This window comes from Bufo gargarizans, chromosome 11, assembly GCF_014858855.1.
Source record: "Bufo gargarizans isolate SCDJY-AF-19 chromosome 11, ASM1485885v1, whole genome shotgun sequence".
NCBI lineage: Eukaryota > Metazoa > Chordata > Amphibia > Anura > Bufonidae > Bufo > Bufo gargarizans.
Window position 1 is genome coordinate 54882291 of NC_058090.1, and position 26753 is coordinate 54909043.

At 48.6% G+C, this 26753-nt stretch overlaps 1 protein-coding gene across 3 annotated transcripts in view; it reads right to left on the minus strand.

The window, feature by feature from the left end:
• Nucleotides 1-667: 667 nt before the first annotated feature.
• LOC122921855 (rho GTPase-activating protein 11A-like) overlaps nt 668-26753 on the minus strand; it is a 33069-nt gene continuing 6983 nt past the window's right edge. The window contains exons 3-12 of one of the 3 annotated variants that reach the window (XM_044272137.1): nt 26257-26353; nt 20214-20470; nt 18298-18458; nt 17591-17734; nt 15278-15352; nt 14745-14915; nt 12370-12481; nt 12159-12267; nt 3465-3597; nt 668-2560 (exon numbers count right to left, since the gene is read on the minus strand). In XM_044272137.1, the coding sequence (XP_044128072.1) occupies nt 1203-2560; nt 3465-3597; nt 12159-12267; nt 12370-12481; nt 14745-14915; nt 15278-15352; nt 17591-17734; nt 18298-18458; nt 20214-20470; nt 26257-26353 (2617 nt within the window). In that variant the 3' untranslated portion in view covers nt 668-1202. The remainder of the gene's footprint in view (nt 2561-3464; nt 3598-12158; nt 12268-12369; nt 12482-14744; nt 14916-15277; nt 15353-17590; nt 17735-18297; nt 18459-20213; nt 20471-26256; nt 26354-26753) is intronic. The other 2 variants (XM_044272139.1, XM_044272138.1) reach the window with 2 other exon arrangements.

The following is a 26753-nucleotide window of genomic DNA, read 5'->3' on the forward strand; positions in this document are numbered from 1 at the left end:
GGGGAAAGAAGGGGGGTGTTACTGAAAGCCCCCCACCCAAAAGGCGGACAACCTGTTTAACAGGCATTTTAAACCTTTAATATTCCCGATATTAAAGCTGCTTTGCGGGAAAATGAAAATAACGCCTGTAAGCAATAAATAAGTGACTATACAATCGCACTATCATCTGCCTTAACCCAGCATTCATTCACCTACTTATTTTAAATAGTTTTCAATTTACAATTAAAACTTTCAACGTATCAAGAAAAAAAAATATAAAAAATTAACCCCTCTGGGTGCAATCCGATGAACGAAAAACCAGAGACCACAATTTGGCAATAATTAAAATATAGCTAAGGATACTTTCACACTTGCGGCAGGACGGATCCGACAGGCTGTTCACCATGTGGGATCAGTCCTGCCACTATTTTGTCGTGCCGCCGCTCCGTCCCCATTGAATATAATGGGGACGGGGCGGAGCTCCGGCGCAGCACGGCGAAAGCCGCCGGACTAAAAAGTCCTGCATGTCCGACTTTAGTCTGGCGGCTTTCGCCGTGCACCGCCGGAGTTCTGCCCCTGTCCCCATTATAGTCAATGGGGACGGAGCGGCGGTCCGGCGAAATAGCGGCAGGACGGCTCCGACATGGTGAACAGCCTGTCGGATCCGTCCTGCCGCAAGTGTGAAAGTACCCTGACAAAAAAAATCTTAAGACCTGCATCGAACCATTGAAAGAATGAAATGAAACCTCACATAAGCTATATACTGAATAAACTAAAGATTCAGTTCAACACTGAGAACATAGGTCTCCCAAAAAGTAGAATTCAAGCTGTGTTACCCGTGTATACAGTATAATATAATAAGACCAAGATCATGACAAGAGCAAATTTCAAGTTTTTCTTTTTTTTTCCCCCATCTAGGTTTTCAGGACACAGATGGTCCAGTCCTGAAAAACAACCCATGAGGATTAATCTCCCGGCTCAGAAGCGTGGAAACAAAATACAGGTCGTAGATTCTCATCTGTCTCCACTATCAAAGAAAGTCAACAACAGCTTTTACCGTCTCCTGAACCCTACAGGAGGCATAGACTCCAAAACCGTTCCAAACGGCGTCATATCAAGCGTGCAAGGTGCTTCTGACTGAAACGTTAAAAAAAAAAAAATATATATCATTTTCGGTCCATTGGCTTGCATGTTATGCATGTAAACAAAGCTTGTCACCAGTCTTAGAGGTCTAAAGGCTTGGTAGCTGGCAGGAAGGTAACTCGTGCAATTGGGTTCTTTGGTGATCCTCTGTAGCGACTATGCTCCCTACCAGACAGGATGCGTACTGCGTTAGGATTGGATGTAGTAGCAGAAAGATCAGACTTCTTGCCGGAAGTTCGGGATATACCCTGATTGGTTAGATCCTCCAGCACGGTTTTCGGTGGGTTTGCGGGGTGATTGAGAGAGTGGGGTGTATTCTTTACAGACTGCTTAGGAATCCTGAAGTGTCCTCGAAAGGAATAGATAGACGAACGATCTACAGAGGATTCCAGACTGCTGCTATTGGTTAGAAACACTTCAGAGGACAACGACCCATCAAAGCTAACCGCTTTTACCATTGGGGAGCCAGCAGCATTTTCCTTCCAACCATTGTCCACTTGTCTTTTTACTCCAGACATGGAATTTATGCGCCGAACAGACCTGCGCACAGGTGTCCGCTCAAATTTTATGGGAGACTTCAGTTTCTGGCCAACACTGTGATCGTTTAGGCAGAGTTTATTGAAGTGCTGTATGTGGTCAGACACCCTGCTGGTCCTACGTTGAGGCCTAGGAAGGGGATCATGAGCGGCCTGAATCCTAGCTGGGATGGACACCACCTTTTGCTGCCTAGGCTCTGATGCCAACAGAGTGCCATGTGCAGCATCACTAGTAACTGGACACACTGGCTTACCTAAATCACCATTTTCATTTATGCCGCTTTCCTCTTTATGATGTGCAAATACATTGTCATTGATACAGTCAGTTTCCTCCACAATCTTCAGTACAACCTCAGAAGCCTTCGCTTCTGCCAGGTCCACTAAGCCAGTGCCTTGTGGACTTGATTCCTTTTCTTCCATATGTAACTCTTCTTCAGATGTGCGTTCATCATTGTCAGCACTATGCTTGCCGTCTAAGTTGCAATCCTGAACGACAGCATTAGGAAGAGGAGCAGACACAGGAGGAGGACTGTCTTCCACATTTGCAGACTTAGAACATTCAACAACCATGTGAAGGTCGCTCCCGGATTCTGTAAACGCCTTGGTGATCCTCTGCAGAGTGCTGTGGACTTGACTCTCTCCTTCCTCACAGAGGGAGGAATTCTGATGCTCCTCAGAGCAAGCTACCAATATCAGCGGTTTGGGCATGACCGGGGGTTTCCCAGTTACAACAACAGGCTCAGAGTAGCAGTTTTCAGCATAGAGGTAACCACCTTTAGGAGTCTCCTTGTCACAAAACTCACTAACAGGATGGGGGCCAGTCCAGCACAGGCGGTGACTAGAGTGATCAGATTTCTTGGGGGTTAATAAGTTTTCTTCCGATTTGCTTATTTTTTTGGAGCCTGGGAACAATCAGAAAGAAGAGTGCCATTAAGTGTTGTGGAAAAAAAAAAAAAACATTTTTTACTTTTCACCAATGACACATTTAAACTGTTAAAAATCATTCATAATGCAACTGTCCTGGATTTCCAGAGTGTCCTCATAGGGGGAATCTAGGACAGATGAGGACATGTGTCAGGGGCTTCTGCAGCAGCTCCTTTGTAACGTCACTTTGCCTTGCTGCATTTGCAGACACTTTTCTTTAATTAAAGCAACATAATTTATTTTAGATTAATGGCAAACCCTCTGAAGAGTAAAACCCCACCTAAGCTTGCAGGAAAGTCTAAAGGCCCTTTTACACTGCTCAATTAAGCAGATGATTGTCAGGAAGGAAGTGTTTCTTCTCAACAATCTCTTGCTCGCCAGTGGAGAAGACCACTGCATTTACATGCAACGACCTCCTCTACAGGACAGGGAGGAGTGATAGCTAATGGCATCGCTCGTCCCTATAGAGACTAATTGTGTGCCGGCAGCAGAGGCTGTTTAGACAGCACCCAATAATTTAGGTGTCCGCAACAAAGATTCTATTATCTGAAGAGGGTGTTTTGTTCACTTAGTTTAGGAGCACAGACATGTTATGTCGTATTGTGAACATGCTAGAGAATACCGCAGAACTACATGTTCCATACAGCTGAAAAGCCACAGGAGATGACGAAACCTATAGTGCCCCTAATAAACCGGGGTATCGGAAAACTGACTCGTCACTGCTTTAACTTTATGACGGCAGGTCATTTCAGATTTTTCTACTGGTATATAAAAACTTACATTCTCATTGTCCTTTTGCTGACTACTCCATCATCAGGTTCACGACCATTCCCACTTGTTTACTGCTGACACCAAACCTGGATGGAGGAGCCTGGCTCTTACCTGTACTTACAAATGGACTGTCCACTGGTGAAGAAACCACATCTGTCTTGCTTCCAGAAACATTAAATTCTATTGAGTTTGCAAGTCTCCAGCCAATGTTTTGGGACCGAATACTAGCAGGAAATCCAGTGCTCTGGGAGGATTAAATAAAAAAAATCAGTTTTATAAATCTGTCCAGTCAGAAACCTGGCCAGTGACATGTAATAAAAGCCAGCAGTCACTCTATAGTAGGTACGAGTTAAACACCCAAATAGGAGTATGATTATCAGTTCTCATCACTATTCATACACTGTGTGGCGTATGCCCTACAATTAAATACATTTTAGCGAGGACTTGTCACCTCTCCTGACAGGTCTGTTTTAGTGACTGCTTGCATTCCCCATGTACACTACTGGAGGAAAAAACAAACAAAAAAAAAAAAAAAAAAACAGGAAAACCTAATTCTGAGATTAACAAAGAACTCACATTAATCTCCCAGTGCTACGATACAGCATGCCACTCTCACATGGTAGTGGAAGTGCACATGCTGGATATCCTCTAGGTCCGATGTGGCGATCGTTAGTACTAAACGCAGGACCTGCTTTCATCACTGGACACTATCTTTTGCCATTGATGGCTGCACCAGAGTTCACAGTAGGGCTGGAGAGCTTGTTAGGGGAGCTACTAGATACTCTGAAGAGCGCCGTGTGTGTGGGCGGCCATTATGTTGTTGGAACACCATGTCTACTGAGTGAAAAAAGGCAGTAGAACTGGTTCCATAATGTCCTGGACATACCGAAGGCTGGTCAATGTTCCCTCCTCAAATACCAGACGAGAATGGCTATAGCAGGGATGGCCAACCTGCGGTTCTCCAGCTGTTGTAAAACTACAACTCCCACCTTGCCCTGCTGTAGGCAGCATGGGAGGGCTGGGAGTTGTAGTTTTGCAACAGCTGGAGAGCCGCAGGTTGGCCATCCCTGGGCTATAGTAACTAGGGATGAGCGAATAGACTTCAGATGCTTCATCTGAAGTCGATTTGCATAAAAAGGAGATTTTTGTATAACTTACCAGTTAAATCTCTTTCTCGCTCTTCCTTGGGGGACACAGACCTTGGGTATAGCTCAGCTCCCTAGGAGGCGTGACACTAAGTAAAACTGTTAAGCCCCTCCTCCATCAGCTATACCCTCAGCCTGGAGATAGAGGCTACCAGTTGTGTGTCCAAGTAGTGAAAGGATAACAACCAATAACGGAAACAACCAGCCAGCAACCCAACGGGGCGCCAGACCATAACCCTGTAACCAAACACAGAAGGGTGGGTGCTGTGTCCCCCAAGGAAGAGCGAGAAAGAGATTTAACTGGTAAGTTATACAAAAATCTCCTTTTCCTCGCCCATTTTCCTTGGGGGACACAGACCTTGGGACGTTCAAGAGCAGTCCAAGAAGGGAGGGACCACAAACCCAAGGCGGAACACCACCAGAGCATCAGGAAACCGCTGCCTGCAAAACCAGGCGGCCCAAAGCAGCATCCGCTGATGCATGCGTATGCACCCTATAGAACTTTGTGAAAGTGTGCAGAGAGGACCAAGTGGCTGCTTTGCACAACTGTTCAGCCGAGGCCCGATGCCTCTGCGCCCAGGAAGCTCCGACTGCTCTGGTGGAATGAGCAGTGACGCCGAAAGGCGGAGGTCTGCCCTTGGCTCGATAAGCCTCAGACACCGCCAGTTTAATGAAACGGGCAATAGCCACCTTGGAGACCGCCAACCCTTTGCGCGAACCCTCCGGAACCACAAACAGGGAGTCCGTGCGCCGAAAGGACCCGGTGACCTCCAAGTAAATCCTCAACGCCCTGACCACATCCAGACGGTGCAGTTCCCGTTCTCTGGGGTGGGAAGGAGAGGGACAGAGCGACGGAAGGACGATGTCCTCATTGATGTGAAAGGCGGAGACCACCTTTGGCAGGAAAGTCGGGACAGGCCGAAGCACAACCTTATCCTGGTGGAAGATCAGGAAAGGTTCGGAGCAAGAAAGAGCCGCTAACTCCGACACCCGTCGGAGAGACGTGACGGCCACAAGAAAGATGACCTTGCAGGACAGAAGGCGAAGGGAGACCTCCCGTAAAGGCTCGAAGGGGGCTGATTGGAGCGACGAGAGCACCACATTCAGGTCCCAGGAAGGAACTGGAGGGCGGTACGGCGGAACAGAGTGAGCCACCCCTTGTAAAAAGGTCTTAATTGGCCCTAGAGGGGCCAGGGGACGCTGGAGAAGAATAGACAGCGCCGAAATCTGACCCTTCAGAGAACTGAGGCACAGCCCCAGGTCCAGACCCGACTGGAGGAAGGACAGGATTGTGGGAAGAGAAAACCGGAGAGGTGGGATGCTCCGGGACTCACAGAACCCCAGATAGGACCTCCAAACCCGATAGTAGATCCTAGAGGATACGGGCTTACGAGCCCGGATCATGGTGCGGACTACGTCCGCGGAGAAACCCCGTCGCGTTAAGACGGCGGTCTCAATAGCCACGCCGTCAAACGTAGCGAGCCTAAATGCTCGTGGAAGATCGGTCCCTGAGAGAGAAGGTCTTCCCTGGAGGGCAGTGGCCACGGTGCGTCTGCCAACAGCAACATTAGGTCGGCGTACCAAGACCGGCGGGGCCAATCCGGGGCGATTAGAATCGCGGGGACGCCCTCTGCCGCGATCCTCCGAAGAACCCGTGGCAGGAGGGGAAAAGGAGGAAAGACGTACAGAAGGGAGAATTCGCGCCACGGAAGGACGAGCGCGTCGGCGCCGTATGCCTTCGGGTCCCGTGCCCTGGCCAGGTATAGGGGGACCTTGTGGTTGAATTTGGAGGCCATGAGGTCCACGTCGGGGCGACCCCAGCGAAGACAAAGGGCTTCGAACACCTCTGGGTGCAGGGACCATTCTCCCGGGTCGATGGTGGACCGGCTGAGGAAATCCGCCGCCCAGTTGTCCACCCCCGGGATGTAAATCGCAGATAAGGCCGGCACGTGCGTCTCCGCCCAGAGGAGAATGAGGGTCACCTCTTGCATCGCTGCGAGTGCCTCCCTGATGGTTTATGTATGCCACAGCCGTGGCATTGTCCGATTGGATCCGAACAGGGTGGCCCCTCAGCAGATGGGTCCAGTGTCTGAGGGACAGAAGAATCGCCCTCAGTTCCAGAATATTGATTGGAAGTCTGGACTCCGATAGAGACCAAACGCCCTGGACGGACCGGGGAGGGAAAACCCCCCCCCACCCCCGTAAGCTGGCATCTGTGGTAATCACCAGCCAGTTCAGTGGAAGGAAGGACTTCCCCCTTAGAGGGATATGCAACCACCAGCCGAGGGAAGCCCGAGCCAGGGGAGGCAGAAGAAAGGTCCTGTCCAGACTCCTCGGTGATTTGTCCCAGGCCGACAGAATTGCCCTCTGAAAGGTGCGGGATCGGAATTGTGCGAACGGCACCGCTTCGAAACAGGCAACCATCTTTCCCAACAACCGCATGCTGGATCTGAGGGAAGGGCGGTGATGACGGAGGAGACTGCGAACCGACCCGCGAAGGGCCAGACGCTTGTCCGACGGAAGGCGGACCTCCGCCAACTCTGTATCCAGGAGCATCCCCAGGAAGATCAGCCGTCTGGAGGGGGTAAGGGAAGATTTGGGGTGGTTGATAATCCAACCGAACCGCGTCAGGGTCTCCAGAGTGAGTTCCACACTGCGGGATGTCTGAGAGAAGGAGGGTGCCTTGACCAGGATGTCGTCCAAGTATGGGAGAAGAAAAACACTTCTTGAACGTAGAAGGGCCAAGACAGGGGCCAGGACCTTGGTGAACACTCGAGGAGCCGTCGCCAGACCAAAGGGAAGGGCGACGAATTGGAAGTGATCGTCCCCCACCGCGAAGCGCAGGAAGCGGTGATGACATGGAGCAACCGGAACGTGGAGGTATGCATCCTGAATGTCGATTGAGGCCATGAAATCCCCTCTTTCCAGGGAGGCCACTGCGGACCTGAGAGACTCCATCCGGAATCTCTGCAGTCGGAGAAAACGGTTCAGGCGTTTTAGGTCCAAGATCGGACGCACTGAGCCTTCCTTCTTGGGAACCACAAAGAGGTTAGAGTAGAACCCCCTGAACCTTTCCGTCGGAGGCACGGGGGCGACGACACCCTTGTCCATTAGAGAGTGAATGGCCGCGAAGAAGGCGGCCACTCGTACGGGATCTCGCGGAGGACGGGATCGGAAGAAACGGTCTGGCGGAATGGACGCAAATTCGATTTTGTATCCGCAAGATACAATCTCGAGCGCCCATGCGTCTGAGATGTGGGCCCGCCATACGTTCCTGAATAGGAGAAGGCGGCCCCCCACCCGGGTGGGTGGGGGCGCACCTTCAGGCAGAGGGCTGCTGGCCTGTGGGAGCCCGTGCAGGCTGGGACTTGCGCCAGGTAGGTTGCGTCCGAAAAAACGGCTTCTTGCGTCTATCCTGGGCTGGGCCAGAGGAAGAAGAACTGGCCGCGGGTCTAGACCCGGTGGGCTTGCGAAAGGACCGAAAACGGGATGAACCAGCGCGACCACGGGGGGCGCCCATTGGCCTGGACTGGGGGAGGTGAGTACTCTTCCCACCCGTGGCCTCTGATATAAGTTCGTCCAGACGGGTTCCGAACAGGCGGGAACCCGTGAATGGTAGGCCGGCCAAAGAGCGTTTGGAAGCGGCGTCCGCCGCCCAAACCTTCAGCCAGAGTTCCCTCCTGACAGAAACTGCCAGGGCAGAGGAACGGGCAATGAGGGCACCCGCATCAAGGGAGGCCTCACAGACGAATTTTCCGGCCTGAACAATTAGTTGGGCTAAGGAACGGAGGTCCTGAACAGGGACGTCCGACCCTAACTCCCGTTCCAGTTGCAAACCCCATTCAGAGACCGCTTTGCCAACCCAGGCGGAGGCAAAGACCGGTCTAAGGGCCGAACCAGAGGCAGTAAATATGGCCTTGGAGAGGGATTCCGTACGACGGTCCTCAACAGACTGGAGGGAAGATCCGTCCTGTACAGGAATAGTAGTGCTTTTGGACAGGCGAGCCACGGGAGGATCAACCTTAGGCGGGGATGTCCACGTGGTCACAGAATCCGCTGGAAAGGGATAACAAATGTCCAGCTTTTTGGGTGTAATAAAGCGGACGTTAGGCCGAGTCCAAGCCTTGGATACCACAGAAGAAAAATCAGCGTGTATGGGAAAAACCTTGGAGGCCTGTTTGGGGCGGAGAAAGGACACGCCGGCCTGTTCAGAGCTGGGGGGGTCATCGTGTAGCTGAAAGGTATCACGGATGCTAGTGACAAGATGCCCCACCGCGGACGCCAATTTGGACGGAAGCTCTGAGTCCATGTCCACGTCCGAATCCGCCAGTTCTCCCTCAGAAAGCGTATCCCTTTGAGAGGATAGACTTGACTGAGCTCGCACGCATGGCGGAGAGAGCGAAGCATCTGGAGAAGATGTGCGCTCAACCCTTGAACGTTTCTGAGTATGCCGGGCCCTGGAAGATTCGCTGGGAGGCAGGGAACCAGTGGGGGCGGCAGAAACGGTAGTCCCAGCGGGTGCGACAGGGATTGTGGCAGCCTGCGGGAGAGGCGGTCTATCCACGAGACGGCCCACTACGTGTGTAAGGCTTTCCACCGCCTGAGACAGAGACCTAGCCCAGTCAGGGGGTTCAGAGGCACCGGGGGGCGCAGCGGGAAGCGGGCCCTGCACCGGGGCCTGACATGCAAGGCAATGCGGCTCAGATTGCCCACGCGGAAAAAGTTCCTTACAGGCGGTACAGGCATGGTACCAGGGTTTGGGGGCACCTGTGGGATCTGACATGCTGAAGTGTGGTTGTACTCTAATATAGAGACCACAAAGGGTTATAGCAGCTATGACCAGGAGGGTTAGGAGAGGGTTAACTGTCCTACCAGTGCCTCAGAAGAACGTCAGGAGATGGCCCAGATCAGCAGCAGCAGAGAAGCAGTGAACAGCAGTGAGCAGCAGAGAGCGCCCACAGAAGCCGAGCGATGTACACAGGAGGTTAGAGTCCCCCACCGTGTCCCAGCTTCCTGTCAGGAGTGAGGAAGCGCGGGAAACCTCAGCAGAAAGCACGGGGAACAAGCTCCGCCCCCTCCAGCGCTTGAAATGTCTCCTGTGAAGGATAACGTAGCTCCGCCCCCAAAATGACGCGCACGTAAGCCCCGCCCCCTGCCGGGACCGCTAAGCCCCGCCCCCCATTCTCGGCGGGAAGGGGGAGAGAGAGAAGAGAAAAATGGAGTCAGCCCCGAATGAGGGGGAGGGGGGGGGAGAAAGATAGCAGCATGGGGGGGAACGGCGTGGGGGTGCTGAGGATGCTGCTGTGCTGCATTGTCCTGCAGATGAGCGCTCAGAATGAGCGACCACGGGTGCCCCCCTTACCCAGAGGGGTAGATGCTGCAGATAGGGACGGGGTATGGGCTGGAATAGCCATCTCACCGTCCGACGTCTTCACCCTCAGTCCTTTCCAGCAGGGTCGCCCCTTCAGCCACTGGCACCGCAGTGGCAGGAAGCTGGAAGAGGGGCTTGGCGTGCGGGCGACCCCCTAGCTGGCGGGATGTAGGGGAGCCATTGCTGCCCAGATCCTCCTATTGCTTCTGTGGGGGAGGCAGCAGTGCAGATAAGTTGGCACTGGCGCAACTCAACCCCGGGAGAGCAGAGAGGTCTAATGCGTCTCTGGTATCCCTAGGAAAAAATAAAATAACAAAATTAGAAGAAAAAGTAAAAATAACAAGGAGAAAACAGCCCTGCAGTAGCAGGGGGTGTCTTGCCTCCTTGGACACTAAGCTAAAACTGGTACCCTCTATCTCCAGGCTGAGGGTATAGCTGATGGAGGAGGGGCTTAACAGTTTTACTTAGTGTCACGCCTCCTAGGGAGCTGAGCTATACCCAAGGTCTGTGTCCCCCAAGGAAAATGGGCGAGAAACTTTGTTTTAATAATGTACGGAGTGGGCACTCCATACAGTATTAAAATGTATTGGCTCTGATGAGCTGAAGTTATTACTTCGCAAAGTCTCGCGAGACTTTGTGTCCTATCTTCAGAAATTAATTTCTACTGTAAAAAACCTTTGTATCGAACTCTGGTACGGTTCCTATTGCTCGATAAAGTTTTTTTTACAGTAGAAATTAATTTAAGAAGTTATACAATGTCTCGCAAGACTTCGCGAAGTAGTAACTTCAGCTCATCGGAGCCAATACATTCTTATTAAAATTACGTTTTATGCGAATCGACTTCGGATAAAGAATCTGAAGTAGATTCGCTCTTCTCTAGTTTTTGTCGTCTGGTATTTGTGGAGGGAACATTGACCAGCCTTTGGTATATGTCCAGGATATTATGGAACCATTTCCAACACCTTTTTTGACTCAGTAGAAATGGTGTTCTAACAACATAATGGCCGCCCACACACTGCGCTCTTCAAGGTATTTAGAAGCTCCCCTAACAAGCTCGATCAGATCTCTCCACCATCAGGAATATCTGGAACTGGATGGGGAGGTGGATCTCTCATGCACAGCAGCCAACAACTACCTTGGTTGAACTGCAGCTCCAAGGTGAAAGTGCTTGGAATGACATAAAACGAGAGGATATCCAGCATCTGTATGACCGTTACCAGTGGCAGCCTCTATCACAGCAAGGGGAGATGCCACCCTGTATTAGGCTAGGGCTACAAGGCACCATGTGTCACACAACTTCTTGACACCGAAAAGTCGCACGACACTTTATATAATAAGTCAATGGTGTCGCACTGCAACACACTGAATGACGTGACAGCTGCAAAAAATCCATTCAAGTTGGATTTTGTGTGACTCATGTCACAGTGCAACACCAGTGTAATTACAAAAAATGTCACTTAATGTAGCCCTAGCCTTATTGTGACTCTGCGTCAACATATACCCAAAATTAAGGGAGCGGCACCTTGGCTTTGTGATCATTCACCAAGAACCACTAGCAGTTGGTCATTCTCGGCTCAATTGCATTAAGTGTTCCAGGTGTTCTTTTTTCATTTTTTGGTAGTGTCATGTGAAGATGCCCCAGAACTATAACTGTGCATTTGTTATTCCAAGACACTTCCTGCTGCCCTCACATAAGTATGTGCTGCCCAACCCGAGAGCAGGGCTGGACAAGCAGAAAGTGTCTTGGACTACTTGATGCATGCTGTGCATAGGTAGTCCGAGTAGTGGTGCAACTATCTTGGATAACATTAGAGGTGTCTGAGAATTGCCAAATCTGCAGCTAAAAAAAGAGGCCACCATTTAAGTATCTGTTTGTTCCCCAGGTAATATGATTTTTTTTTTCCTTCTGGAACCAGAGTGTCACGTTAAAAATATATTCTCAGAGACATTTAAGGCACATCCAACGCCATAAACGCCTTCTAGATGTAGGACCCACAGCTAATGTTGAGAATAGCCCCCCCCCCCCCCTCGCCGTCTAATGAGGGAACTGCCGACTGCCACATCCAGAAGTGGAATCAATACACAGGTGTCTGCCTCTACCCTTATTCTCTACTTAGAGTAGAGAGCCTCTGGGACCCCCTGTTCTTGGCATAGGTGGGGGCCCTAGAGGTGAAATCTGCATCTATAGGACAACAGTGTTATAGATCCTGTAGATGCGCAGGAATACCCCTTTAATACAACAGGCTATTAGACACAAGATACAGCATTATGTTTTCCACGTAGACTTACCACATCTTTACTACTTTTTCCTAGACTGAATCGTAGACGAAGCGACCGGCGCACCATCTCTGTCCGACTTATTTTAGGAGAGAAGCAGCCCGTTTTCCCCGACTCCACTCTGGCAGAAATGTTGGGAATAACAGAAAACAAAATTAATAAAATGTTTTGTCTGGAAAGGCTAGAAAACAGTAAGAGACAGCACAGCTTTAAGACGATTTACCTCTGCACTTTTCTGTTTTCTCGTCTTTTGCTGCGCCTTAAATTGCTAGTTGATGGTGTGAAAGAAGATTCTGATCCTTCAAAATATACACAAGGGCTTACATCAGCCAGATCTAAACAGAAGGGGGAAAAATGTCAAAGTCCGCTGAAAGCTTGTGCTAAATGCAAGAGAGAATGGACAGAAACTTCACAAGAGAAAAATGGTGCAGCTGACCAGAGCAACTAAGCAGTGCGCCGCTTCCATCTCCAAACAGCAGCTGGAAAACCAGTTGGTTGTTGTGGGCAGCGCAATTCCAATCCACCATATCAAAGCTACAAGCACATCCCCCAATGCCTTTCAAACTAGGAGGTGGGTATCACTGAGGAGGCAACAACCATACACTGATACCAGGCAGTGTGGCGAGATGCGTTCATATGCCGACAGCTCTTGCTGCATTTTGGAGAGAAAAATTTAATTAAATTGGGTGATATTCTTTAGCATTGATCTCCACCACTGCTCACTGTAACCAATAAACGGCAGCTTCTGCCCAGTAGGCAATAAAACAAAGCTAAGAATGGGCCTACAGTCTTATTTATGTGCAATATAAAATACATATATTCTGAATGCATAACTTCTGGATATATAGCTATGATTTCATCAGTTCATGTGATCCTCACAAGTATCATGTGACAGGGCTTTCAGTTAAAGGTTTTCTACCATCTCATTTTGACCGAATTAGCTTTCAGACACTAGCGATCCGCTAGTGTCTGATCTCCATAAGCATGCAATTCTCTGCCCATCTCGTCTTGAATGCCTGCCTCCATCTCAGCCATCGAATTCTCGCGCCTGCGCCGTTCACTTCTGTCTTCGGGACAGGCGCAGTGAGTGAAGGCCGCTCTCCTGATGCCGGCTTCCTCACTGTGACGTAGTCGGCGCAGGCGCAGTGAGGAGTCCGGCACCAGGAGCGCATCACTCACTCACTGCGCCGAAGACAGAAGTGAACGGCGCAGGCGCGAGAATTCGTCCGATGGCTGAGATTGATGCAGGCATTCAAGACGAGATGGGCGTGCTTGACTGACGAGCGGGGCGGCATACAGTGTGAGTAGACCGAGCCTCTAGGTGCTGAAAAGACGCCCCCAGAGCACCTAGAGGCTCATTTGCATAGGAATAAAAGTTAGTTTTTTAATGAAACGGCTCCACACAAAAGGTCTGAGAATTGCATGGTTATGGAGATCAGACACTAGCAGATCGCTAGTGTCTGAAAGCTAATTCGGTCAAAATGAGGTGGTAGAAACCCTTTATATGCCTAACAGGTATGTAACAGGTGAAAAGTAGTGCATTGAGGAGATAGAAAGTGTACACTATATACGATCAGAAACTGATCTGTATGTTTTCTTTCAACATTAAATTTTATTATCACCACCTAGAGACAGGCAGCCATTTTAATACACATGGTAATGTAGTTACTTAAATAACCACAATAAAATCACGATTCCAACACTAGTCCTATTTACTTATCACATGAACATGACCTGTGTGCTGCTCCAGCACAAGTATGTCATGTATATCAGGGAGTATATGATGTGAAGAGTGCCAAATGACTGATGCCATGGATACATTACACAGGACTGATCTATGAGCTATGCCATTCTACCCTTACCCCAAGTTCACACTTGCGCGTTTTACAGCGCGTTCGAACGCGCTGTAAAATGCATAACTGATGCAAACCAATGCTTCCCTATGGGACTGGTTCACATTTTCGCGTTTTACAGCGTGTTCGAACGCGCTGAAAAACGCCCGACGCATAAACAAGTTCTTGAGCTTTTTTTGGGGCGTTTCTAGGTACGGGAACGCGCGACACTTTCGGGAACACGCGACAATGGGCGTTCGCTTGTCTCTGTATGCGCGATTGTAAACGCCAGTACAATCGCGCATACAGAGCGCTCGTTTCAGAACGCTCAGGTGTGAACCCAGGGTTACTATGTAGGGGTCAACTGCCTGGTATAAGAAAGGTATTATGTGGAATTTTAAATGCATTTATATTAGAAAATTGTACGATTTCCAATTAGATAAACAAAATCAATTTTAAGAAAATTAATTGTGGTCAATGTAGCCCATTTCACTCCTCCCATGTTTTAAACCCTTAATAACCTATTTTCATTTTTAGCTATTGCCGTTCCCAGTCAGTGCAGCCAGCACCTGCCATGTATGGAGCGGGCTCACTGCAGAGGCCCGCTCCATACACCCACGGGCGCATAACACCATACATGTATGGCATTATGGGTTAACTTACACTGGTTTTACTGTGAACACGGATAAAGCCATTAGCTACAGCCATCGAATCCCAATTTATGTTTGTATAAAAAACAAAACAAAAATAAAAAATAAAAATTTACCACAGGCTGGCGTTGAACCTCCACCGAAAAGACTGCTTGGCAGCAATTCAGACGACAGGTTCTGCTTAACGGATTTCCTCTTCTTAGTAGAGATCCCCTGCGCGGAGTCTAAAGGCAGTTTTCTTTTGGCACTTGGTGTTAGAATTAAAGGAGTTACCATGGAACTCAGAACTGGAAGGAACAGAACACATGGGTCTACAAATATGTAATATGAAAGGCAGGGAATATCTGCACATTACAGAAACGTTAGACATTAGCCATATGTTAGAAGCCGGTCATAATCTGGGTCATTTGAAAAATGGTTAGAAAGAAAAAGCATATTCTATGCAAGAAGTTCAAGCTGTAGGCAAATTGTGCTCAAACTATCGCCATGCAAAACTCTAAAAGGTTTCATATACATAAGGTATACGGCCACATGGTTATAGCGACGTCTTCACCTGATGCACATGCGGGATGGAAATGTATCATTTTTTTTTCTAGTGAGTTAACAATGCAAGCAGCCACCATCTTACTGGTGACCCCCAGTTACCTACCCGTCCTGTCTGTCTGAGGAGTAGAGGAAGGTGTTCTATTAGTTTTAAGTTTATTCAATGCTCCACTAACAAAATCTGAAATGCAAGATATAAACTAAGTATTCTTCCATTACTGCTGATGCTGCATTTTCTCACAAATAGAGATCATATACTAAAGAAGAATTTCCATCAATCTACAGTATATGCACGCTCGCTGAGGCACGCTGTTTGACTACTATGGGATTTATGGAGACAGCGGGGCACTGACCGGTAGGTTGCAACTCTGGCCACATGGTGTGGCACATACCGTGGGTTATTCCCATCTCGGCCATGCACATTAAGGGAGAAGAGATGGTTTTGGCAAACCCTCCTCCTGGGTTGACCGGCAAAGGGAAGCATACTTACCAGCTTCCCAATTCTGGCTCCTTCCTTCGGGTCCCTGGATGTAAACTTCCGGTTTGACACCGCTGCAGCCAATCGGTGGTTGCAGCAGTGACCTGGGCCCTTTGCGTCATGTTAGTCACATGACGCCAAACGGCAGGTCACTGCTGCGGCCAGTTTGCATTCAGGGACCTGAGAGGAGTAGCGAAGGCCGGAGAGGGAGAAGCAAGCATCGAAGCATCGGGAGGCAGGTGATTATGCTTTCCCCTTTGCAGGTCTGTCCAGGAAGGACTGCAGTCTTGATAAATGTTCCCACCTGTATTGACTTCTCAGTCTTTGAACACAATGGTATATTCAAATGATGGAAAAATCCATGGTGCAGATAAGCCCCATTTGTGTCTGGAAAACATCACAAGAAGAGACAGGTCCTTCCTTGATGCAGTTTTGAAATCCGTGCGGGGGTGGCAAACCTTGCAGCTGCATTATAGGCAGCATGGATTCACTATGACGAGTGAGCAATGGGTCGTGGAATACCCATCAAAACCCACCATATGAACATACCCTAAACATTCATATTCAACAGCAACAAACTAATGTCTTTTAAATGGTGTGCATGCGAGACCGTGTGTGAGAAACTTGTAGGACTTCACATTTATATAGCTATTAAAGGGGTTGTGGGGCCTAGGAGCCGTCAAACCCACTGGTCACAAGGTGTGCCCAGTAAAAACCACTCACTTGTCTGCAGTCCAGGACTGCTGCCCCATTCTCTGGCACTGGCTTGGTCCTTGACTGCTGTGGCCAACACTGGCCTCAGCAGTCACATGCGCTTCAACAGCACGTCACTAGCAGGTTGCAGCGGTTTCAGGGCCCAGGCACTTCTTGTCTGGCCAGAAACGTGGAAGCAACACTGGAAAGGTGGGACTGTAGATTTGTGACCGAGGATTGCTTTTTGGTTAATGCAGCGTGCCGCCCCACCACTGGGGTTGTCGGCTCCTAGGGGGGCAAACTCTTTAAGCTAAAGAGCACTTTTCCAATGTACTTTTCATATTAAAAATAAAAGGCAGCGGTTTTAAATAATTGAAGTTTTGTATCAGCTGCACTACAGAGAGGAGTGCACTGAGGTCAGAAGGAGATTGACAGTCACACAATATCATACAACGCACTAGGAACCTCAGTTCATATATTTGCATAGAAAATATATATTTTGCAGCCTACGCAGATACTAATTAGAGAATAATTGGTATGCTTAAGCAATATATGTATGGGTGCAAAATATTTGCAAATAACATCAAACTAAGGCTACTTTCACACTGGCGTTCGGGGCTCCGCTTGCGAGTTCCGTTTGAAGGCTCTCACAAGCGGCCCCGAACGGATCCGTCCAGCCCTAATGCATTCTGAGTGGACGCGGATGCGCTCAGAATGCATCAGTCTGGCACCGTTTGTCCTCCGCCCCGCTCAGCAGGCGGACACCCGAACGCTGCTTGCAGCGTTCGTGTGTCCGCCTGGCCGTGCGGAGGCAAACGGATCCGTCCAGACTTACAATGTAAGTCAATGGGGACGGATCCGTTTGAAGTTGACACAGTATGGCTCAATTTTCAAACGGATCCGTCCCCCATTGACTTTCAATGTAAAGTCAAAACGGATCTGTTTGCACCATCATGAACAAAAAAATTTTTTTATTTTTTTTGTTCATGGTAATGCAAACGGATCCGTTCTGAACGGATCTAAGCGTTTGCATTATAGGTGCGGATCCGTCTGTGCAGATACCAGACGGATCCGCACCTAAACGCAGGTGTGAAAGTAGCCTAATCCTGAAAAATGCTACCAAAAACTGGTAACTACAGATTTGTGATAAAACAGACAATACACAACATAAGCAGATACATTTTAAACACAAACTGTATAATTATTAGCCCTTTTCATGGGATACAACATCCATTCTGCAAAGATTACCTCCAACACTCCTCCGTCTCCTCCTCTTCCTCTCTCCAGGAGACTCTACATCTTCTTCAGATGCCTCATGACCGGGAGTATCAGCCCCAACATCCACTCCCAGCATGCCTGGAATCTTTTCAAGAAGGAAATCAGGCACACAACCTGGAAAATAAAGGATCCAAGTGATGAAGAAACTACTGCGAATACACCAGCCCTGTACAAGGCTGTCAACTATCAGGGTGGTAAAAGGAGAATTGCGTTATGGATTCCGTTACCACGAACCATAACGTAATTCTATAACTGAATGTCTTTAGAGGCATTTTGTTATTCATTCCGTCAGTGTTAGAGATGGCAGCAGGAGGTTGTATATGGCATATATGTCCATATAATGGGCTTACCCCTGTCACGGCCTGCTATTTGCTGCAGCCCTGCAGCCCTCCAGCCCCCCCCCCCCCACACACACACACGAGATGCTGCGGAGGCCATGCAGGGATCCGGGGAGCAGGTAAGTATAATCTATACAAGGGGCCCATGCCCATGCACCGCTGGATGTAAAAAGTGCATAGACTGGAAAATTGAGAAACCGGAGCAGCGTGGAACAGGTGAGTATGAATCATCCATTTCAAGGGGCAGGCTGTGGGTGCTTGCTTAAAAATATAAATGGAAAACCTCTTACAAAACGACAGTTTTAATAAATTTCCTCTATAGACTTCTATAATTCTTACCAATATCTGCAGGATGATCTATCAGAGTTTTCACAATTGCTGCCTGAATACGAAGCTTCTTTTCAGTGCTGGGTGATATCTTCTCGCCGTCACCCGAATGTAATAGGTTAGGAGCAAATATCACCGCCAGGTTGTTACTGTCCATTCTATTTGAGTCACATCTGCAGGGGAGGAAATCACAGTTATTACTAAACAGGGGGAAAAATAAAAATAAAAAACTGGCTCCACTGGGGACAGTGATGGACGACAACTTCTGTACAGCTCTGAGAAATATTTTGGTGCTATATAAGGAGCAATTTGTAAGTGCCGTGTAAGCATAATAAGGAGGCCAAACTTAAAATTATATATATATATATATATCTCTCTCTATCAAGTATGCACAGGCTAACTAAAGCTGAACAAGCCAAGAGGGAGGATTTGGTCTCTGAAAGACCCCAGAGAGTGATGTTATTTCTCAATTTTCTAATTGAGAAACGCGTTTAAGCAGCCGAGGATTATTGCATCAACCCTGAAACAAAGCAGGCACGGAGAACACACTCTGAATAGGATCGCGATCACAAGTCCGCTGACGTCATTCATCCAGACGCGCGAACCACGCCCCCAGCGTCCTAGGCAACACGAGGGACGCCATCGCCTCCACAGCTTTCCAGGAACTGCTGACCACTGCCGGAGGACGCAATACAACGAGCGCTGGGAGGGGTAAGTGAACTCTGAAGCCAGAGACAGTGCGGGATGCCGCACTCGGGCACAGAGCTCCGCTTCACTCCACAGCTTGGCACATAAATCTTACAACCTACCAGACTGCCTATAAGAGTACAAAGTTACATTTATGCCTACTACTCCATGTGAAATATATTGCAACATCACAATACCTATCCTGGATTAGGCATAAATCACTCTCTGCTCAGAATTGTTTTTATATTACATTTTTTTTTTTCCTCCACAAAGGACCGTCTCATCATTGAAAATACCTTCATCAATTCCATCTATCTATTTTATTGATGTTTTTTCTGCTAAATAGTGGCCACTTGTATATGGAATTATACTTTTTTTGAAAGTTTTTACAGACTGCACACATTTTTGAAAGCCTTTACAGACTGCATTTTATTCCGGATTTTTACCAGATTTTTTTACTTGATTTTTTACCTGCTTCTGCTACTTGTTACTTCTTGTTTATATACAAAATACTTACTATTCCTTTATATACAAAATACTCACTATCAAGTAGGTGGTCCCCACTATCACATGAAAAAACCATACCCTTAAGCATATTTTAAAACAACTACCTACTATTTACCTACTAATAAATTATTTACTTGTACCCAAATTGAGTGTGCCTGCTCATCTTTACCAATTCTGCAACTATATACTCCTGACTGGGTGAGTCAGACAGAGCAGTCTCTGCACCTCTAGCATTTGCCTAAGTGGTAGAGCCGTCTATCCTTTTTACCTACCTATCTATCTATCTATCTATCTGCACACCATTATACATAGAAACAATAGAGCTAAGAAATGGGGGTCATTCTAAATAAAAGTGGTACAATACCTACTATAAATGAGTCAATGGAAGCTCTTAGCGCAAATATTTGATCAAACATGTTTCAAGCCCATCTACCAGGCGTCGAGGTGGCTTCCGCAGATGGGTCTCTCACACTAGTATACCGCCTCTCTTTGGACTTGCCTAAGCCTACAATATTCAGGGCAGTGTAGGAACCAGCTACACACGTACTCTGCTCAGAAGTCCCAGGTAGATGGGCTTGTTCAGTCTAAAAAGAGGCGCTACCCTCAATTAAAGAAAATTTAGACTAGAACCTTCAGAATCACATTATATATAAAATCCAAGCGCTCCACCTCATACACTCAGATATTTACAGCCTCACGAATGGGCCGCCCCTTCATTATTAACCTTTACTCACCTCATAGATACAGAATGCAGAAAGCTGCAGAAGTATCTCAGAATGGATAATGTCAGGTCAGACATCAGGCAGGAGATAAGCACGGTGGCTGAAGTCCTTTCCTCGTCACTTCCCAAATTTTGGGCCTTGATCAATGCGTCCTGGAGATCCGCAGGCAGTATAGGATCTGGTAGCTCCCTGAAAAACTGCTTTAGGATGCTAGCGACATCACAAGGAGGAGCTTCTGAGAGACCGTCCTCTCCGTTTTCCAGTTTGGTCTATAAAAAGCCACATAAGAAGATATTACATGTTTCACTGGTTAAAGGGGATCGGTCCCAATCCCACTGTTGCACACAGACACACATCTGTGGTTCACCTGATTAGAACACTCTTTCTTTTGTTGATCCAAGGCTCCATTCCACAGTTATGATACTATGCAAATTAGGTCTTTGGTGCAATGAAGGCACCCCCATTGCTCTTGTTGCATCCAAACTCCACTCATTTCTGTGGCCAGACCCTGTTTGGCTGCTTTGCCACCGACTAGCACAATTAATCAAAGCAGCCAGGCAGGGGGCCGGTCCCAGTAATGCAACAAGAGCAACAGTGAAGCCCTCGTTGCACCTACAATATGGACAATCACAATACATTAGTGTCTTGGATTACCGGCAGCTTTCTCTACATGATAAATGCCATTCGCTAAGGTAAGAGATTGTTTTCTCGAGACACATTGTACTTCACGTTAGTGGATAATTTTAGTCGATATAATTGGATTTTTTTTTTATAAGTACAGACAATTTTTAAAAATTAGCAATTTTCAAAATTTGAATTTCTCTGCTTTTAAGGCTACTTTCACACTTGCGGCAGGACGGATCCGACAGGCTGTTCACAATGTGCACCGCCGCGCCCGCGGACCGCCACTCCATCCCCATTGACTATAATGGGGGGGGGGCGCGCAGCGGGGGAGCTCCGGCGCAGCACGACGGTGCACAGAGAAAGCCGTCGGACTAAAAAACGAGATTTTTGTATAACTTACCAGTAAAATCTCTTTCTCGCTCTTTCCTTGGGGGACACAGAAGACCTTGGGTATAGCTCATCTCCATAGGAGGCGTGACACTAAGTGAGAACTGTTAAGCCCCTCCTCCACAGCTATACCCTCAGCCTGGAGAGAGAGACTGCCAGTTGCGTGTCCAAGTAGTGAGAAAAGGCAAAGTCCAAAAGTGGAACCAACAAGCCAACTACCCAACGGGTAAAACAACTCGGAAACAAAGAATGGGTGGGTGCTGTGTCCCCCAAGGAAAGAGCGAGAAAGAGATTTTACTGGTAAGTTATACAAAAATCTCGTTTTCTCGCCCAATTTCCTTGGGGGACACAGAAGACCTTGGGACGTTCAATAGCAGTCCAAGAGGGGAGGGACCACAGCACCAAGGCAAAGCACCCGAAGGCATCAAGAAACCGCCGCCTGCAGACCAGGCGGCCCAGGGCAGCAGACGCCGAAGCCCCAGTGCGCACCCTGTAGAACCCAGTAAGGTGCGCAAGGAAGACCAGCGACCGTCTTGCACAAAAGCATGGCCGAAGCCTTATGCCTCCGGCCCAGGAGGCACCGACCGCTCTGGTGAAATGAACGGTGACACCAAAAGCAGAACCCTGCCCTTGGTGCGGTAACCACAGCAATAGACACAGAGAGCGAAGGAAAGCCACCCTGGAGGCCGTCAACCCTTTGCGCGGACATCCTGGAAACACAAGAGACCGAACGCCGACAAGAGCCGGAGATCTCCAAGTAACAACTGCAAACCCAAACAATCTCCAAGCGGTGAAGCGCCCGTTCCCGGAGACGGGAAGGGGATGACCAAAGCCTCGTAGATAAGAAGGCAGATACCACCCTCAGAAGGAAGGGACGGGATGGAGAAACAGCCCCGTCCTGGAAAAGGACAGAGGGCACAGAACACGAAGGGCCACCCATCAGGCACCCGTCAGACATGATGGCAACAGAAAACACAACTGTACAGGACAGCAGGAGTAGGGAGAACTTCTACAACGGCACCAAGGGAAAGAAGGGGAGCGCCAAGAGCTCAGTGTGTAGTTCCCAGGGCGGTACCAGGGAACGGTACAGAGGAACCAAAGAGCCACTCTGTGGAAGAAGGTCATGACAGGCCCAGGAGGGCCAGAAAACGCTGCAAGGGGAAGGACAGCGCCGACACTTGACACTTCAGTAACAGAGCCCCAGTCCCAGGGCCAGGCCGGACTAGAGAAAGACAGAACCAAGGGAGAGAAAAGCAGAGTGGGGGAATGCCCCACTTACCACAAAACCTAGTCAAGAACCCCAAGTCCGACAACCGAACCTGGACGAAGCACAGTCGGGAGCGAACACTAGCGCGCTCGCAGGAATCGCCTGGCAAGCGGGAAAAAAAAAATAAAATAAAAAAAAACCCAATGTGATCAGGCGCAGACCAGTAACACGGCCCAAGGGTCGGAAGAAAACTCCCGTCGGCCCCCGAACAACATAGTCCCGTATCCAACCGGAGTGGGTGAGCAGAAGGACAGACGGAAGAAACCGGAAGGGTCCGCCCAGCAGCCGACAGATGCCAGGACAAGACAGGCCAAGGTCCAAGTCGACGTAGCCACCACAGGAAGGAGTTCTACAGTCCTGGTGAGGGAAAGTCAAGGACAACCGTGACCGAAGGGTAGTCCTCCCAAGTTACCGAAAAGGTAAGTCCAGCAGGACCATATGCCCAGAATGGAAAGGCAATCTGCACCCAGCGGGAGGACAGAACGCAATAGGCCTGGCAAACAGGCACACAGCTAGTACTGCCAGCGAAAACTAGGGAGACGGTACGAGACCACAAGTAACACCGGAACCATCCAAGTGAACAACCATGCTCACCCCCGAAGGGGAGGGGGCAATGACGAAACAGCCTCTGAGGCCTGGCCGGTGCAGAAGCCACCTCGGAGTGACAAACTCAGAGAGGAAGCCAAAACGACCGAGCCGGCGAGGAAAAGCAGTCGAGACAGAGGCCGGCATAACACCCTCCAACCCGAAAGGAGGAATGGCAAACAGGGAAGCCACAGGACAGTTCAAAAGCCGAATACCTGCTACTCTGTGAGACGACCTGCACATCGCCTCGCAGAAGGCGAAAACCCTGAAGAACCCAAAAGTGGAGGTCCCTCAGACCTGGATAGACGAGCACCCAAGAGAAGTTGGGTGACCTACCCGAGAGGAGCGGTCTGTTCCTGGTAGCAGATCAGACTGAAGTGCAGAAGGCGCCAAAGACAACGCTCTCGACCCGACGGCTTGCGCGGGGAAGCAATGTCACGGGAGGACGAACGGGTACGCATCAAGGTACCCCGAACACTCCCCAGGTGGAAGGGCCAATGAACATGGCTGGTGCAGTCACAACGGGACCACACCAGAGAATGAGTGCCACCCAGCTCGGTGCAGTAGCGAGCCAGCAGAGCCCGTCTACATATATACAAGGTATACAGCGGTGAATACATTGGGCATTCATTTGTTGTGTGTTGGACAACACCTTAGGCTCATACAGGTGGACAGAATGACCTCCTCAGAAAAGAGTGCAAAGCTAGCGACAAGCAGCCTCACCCCAAGAGAAAAAGGTATGTCGCAGGAGGAAGGGAGGCATACGTACTAGCAAACCGCAGGCAGCGAGAAGGCCAACCCACCCACGGGAGGAGAAGGCAAACACGGCCCAAACAACACACAGAGCGCACAGCCAAGCATCCCACAGTATCCATGGAAGTGCAAAGTGCAACCCGAAAGGGAGTTATGCACAAGGCTAGTACAGGGGGCATGCTATGGAACGCAAGCAGTCCGCCCAGAAAAGGGGAGAGAAAGGCACCTGGCAAACTCTGCAGACGGCAAGAGTGCAAAGGCCCGCACCAAAGGACCTAAGCAAAAAACTGGCAGTCTCTCTCTCCAGGCTGAGGGTATAGCTGTGGAGGAGGGGCTTAACAGTTCTCACTTAGTGTCACGCCTCCTATAGAGATGAGCTATACCCAAGGTCTTCTGTGTCCCCCAAGGAAATTGGGCGAGAAAGCCTGACATGCAGTAATTTTAGTCCGGCGGGCTTTCTCCGTTCACCGCCGGAGCCCCCCCCGTCCCCATTATAGTCAATGGGGACGGAGCGGCGGTCCGCGGGCACGGCGAAATAGCCGCAGGACGGATCCGACATGGTGAACAGCCTGTCGGATCTGTCCTGCCGCAAGTGTGAAAGTAGCTGAGGCAGATAGCGATACCTCATATGAGAGTTATTACCTTACATGCCCCATATGTCCACTTTCATGTTTGCATCATTTTGTAAATGTCATTTTATTTTTTAGGATCTTAGGCTTAGAATTTTAGAAGCAAATTTTAAAATTTTTAACAAAATTTCCAAAACCTGCTTTTTTTTAAAAGACCACTTCAAATCTAAAGTCACTTTGTGGGGCTTACATAGTGGAAAATATCCATAAATTACCCCATTGTAGAAACTACACCCCTCAAGGTATTCAAAACTGATTTTTACAAACTTTAACCCTTTAGGTGTTCCACAAGAATTAAAAGGAAAAAAAGATGACATTTTTAAATGTCACTTTTTTGGCAGATTCTCCATTTTAATCCATTATTTACTGTAACACATCGAGGGATAACAGCCAAATAAAACTCAATATTTATAACCCCAATTCTGCAGTTTACAGAAATGTGGTCGTACACTGCTGTACGGGAACACGGCAGAGCGCACTATTTTTTTTTTGCCCTATTGTCTTATGTAGGGACTAATTTTTTGCGGGATGAGATGATGGTTTGATTGGTATTATTTTTGGGTTCATATGACCTTTTAATTGCTTGGTATTACACTTTATGATCAAAGGTGTAGCACAGTTTTTATTTATTTCTTTTTACAGTGTTGACCGGACGGGGTGAACCATGGGATATTTTTAATAGAGCAGGTTGTTACGGAGACGGCGAAACCCAATATGTGCGTTAATTTTTTTCTCTCTACTTTTTACAATTTTATATGTCTCTTTATGGGGAAGGGGATTTTTTTTAATTGAAGCTTTTTTTTTATTGTTAAAAACACTTATTTCACTTCTATCATTTTTTATACTTGTCCCACTATGGGACTTCAACATTTCAGGGTCTGATCCCATCTGTATTGAACTGTCAACACACCCGGCCGGCAGTCCCATAGAACTGCCTATTCTTGTCCGCAATTGCGGACAAAAAAAAAATGTAACTATTTTTTTTTCGGGGGAGCCGTGGACCGGAAGATCGGGGGGCGCGCTCCGGAAATGCTGATAGCACACTGTGTGCTGTCCGCATCTGTTCCGGCCCCACAGAAAATGAATGGGCCTTGATTCGTTCCGCAACGTTGCTAAACGGATCCGGACCCATTCTACGGACATGTGAATGGAGCCTAAGACGCTGACAGTTGCCTAGGAGACCCAGTCATGGATCTCTTGGGCTTCCGTAGCTGGCAGTCCCATTGCCTGTGCAAGGCATCGGGGCTGCCATAGGGTCCCCGTCACCGCAGCATGGGGACCCGATGGGGATGTAAAAGCTGCCGCATAACCCCTGTATGCCGCGGTCAGCGTGACCGTGGCACACAGGGGGTTAATCCGCCGGCATCAGTGTTTTTCCCAATGCTGGCAGATACAGCAGGGGCCTGACTGTCAATATCAGCCGGGCCCTTGCTGTGCCAGCGAGTGTGGGGCAGCCGGTTAACGTTACGATGAGAATGCTCGTCCTAGAGCGTTAAGTACTGGCCAGTTAGGATGAGCATTCTCATCCTAGGTCCTGAATGTGTTAAGCGCACAGGGAATGGTGCGCTTTAGGTAGGGAAAAGACTAAGAAAAATACAATATTAATAAAGTATATTAAAAAAAGTTATTAGGGACAGCATATTAAAATTTGATACAAAGGTTTAGTTACTCTTTAATTTTCTGAAGAATTCCTTAGTAATAGGCGGTAGATATTTTAATGGCAATCCAGTGAGGACAGAAATGCCAACCAGAATAACACTACAACTGGTACCTGCTCTGTTGCTCATTCACTGTAAGAAACTGCACCTACCTTTAAAAGCTTCTGCCTCGCAACAGATCCCGATTTCCTAAAAAGTCCTTCAGTTTGTACATGATCCTCCAAGTACTTGCATGCACCAACAAGAAACCTGGTGTAGAGAGAAACTACTTTACAATTGAGAACAGAGGTTGCAAAAATGCCTGTTCACACCATTTTACGAGCGAGTTTTCCGCACCGCTGCAATGCACGACGTAAACACATAGCACCCGCACTACACCCTGACCAATTCATTTCCATGGGTCTGTGTACGAGCGTTTTTATTTTATTTTCACGCATCAGTTCTGCGTCGCGTAAAAACGCAGCATGTTCTATATTCTGCGTTTTTCACGTTTTTTCCCCATATAATTGAATGGGGCTGCGTGAAAAACGCATTGCATCCGGAAGCAAGTGCAGGTGCGATGTGATTTTCACGGATGGTTGCTAAGAGATCTTGTTAGTAAACCTTCAGTTTTTATCACGCGCGTACGAAACGCATTGCATTCGTGCGG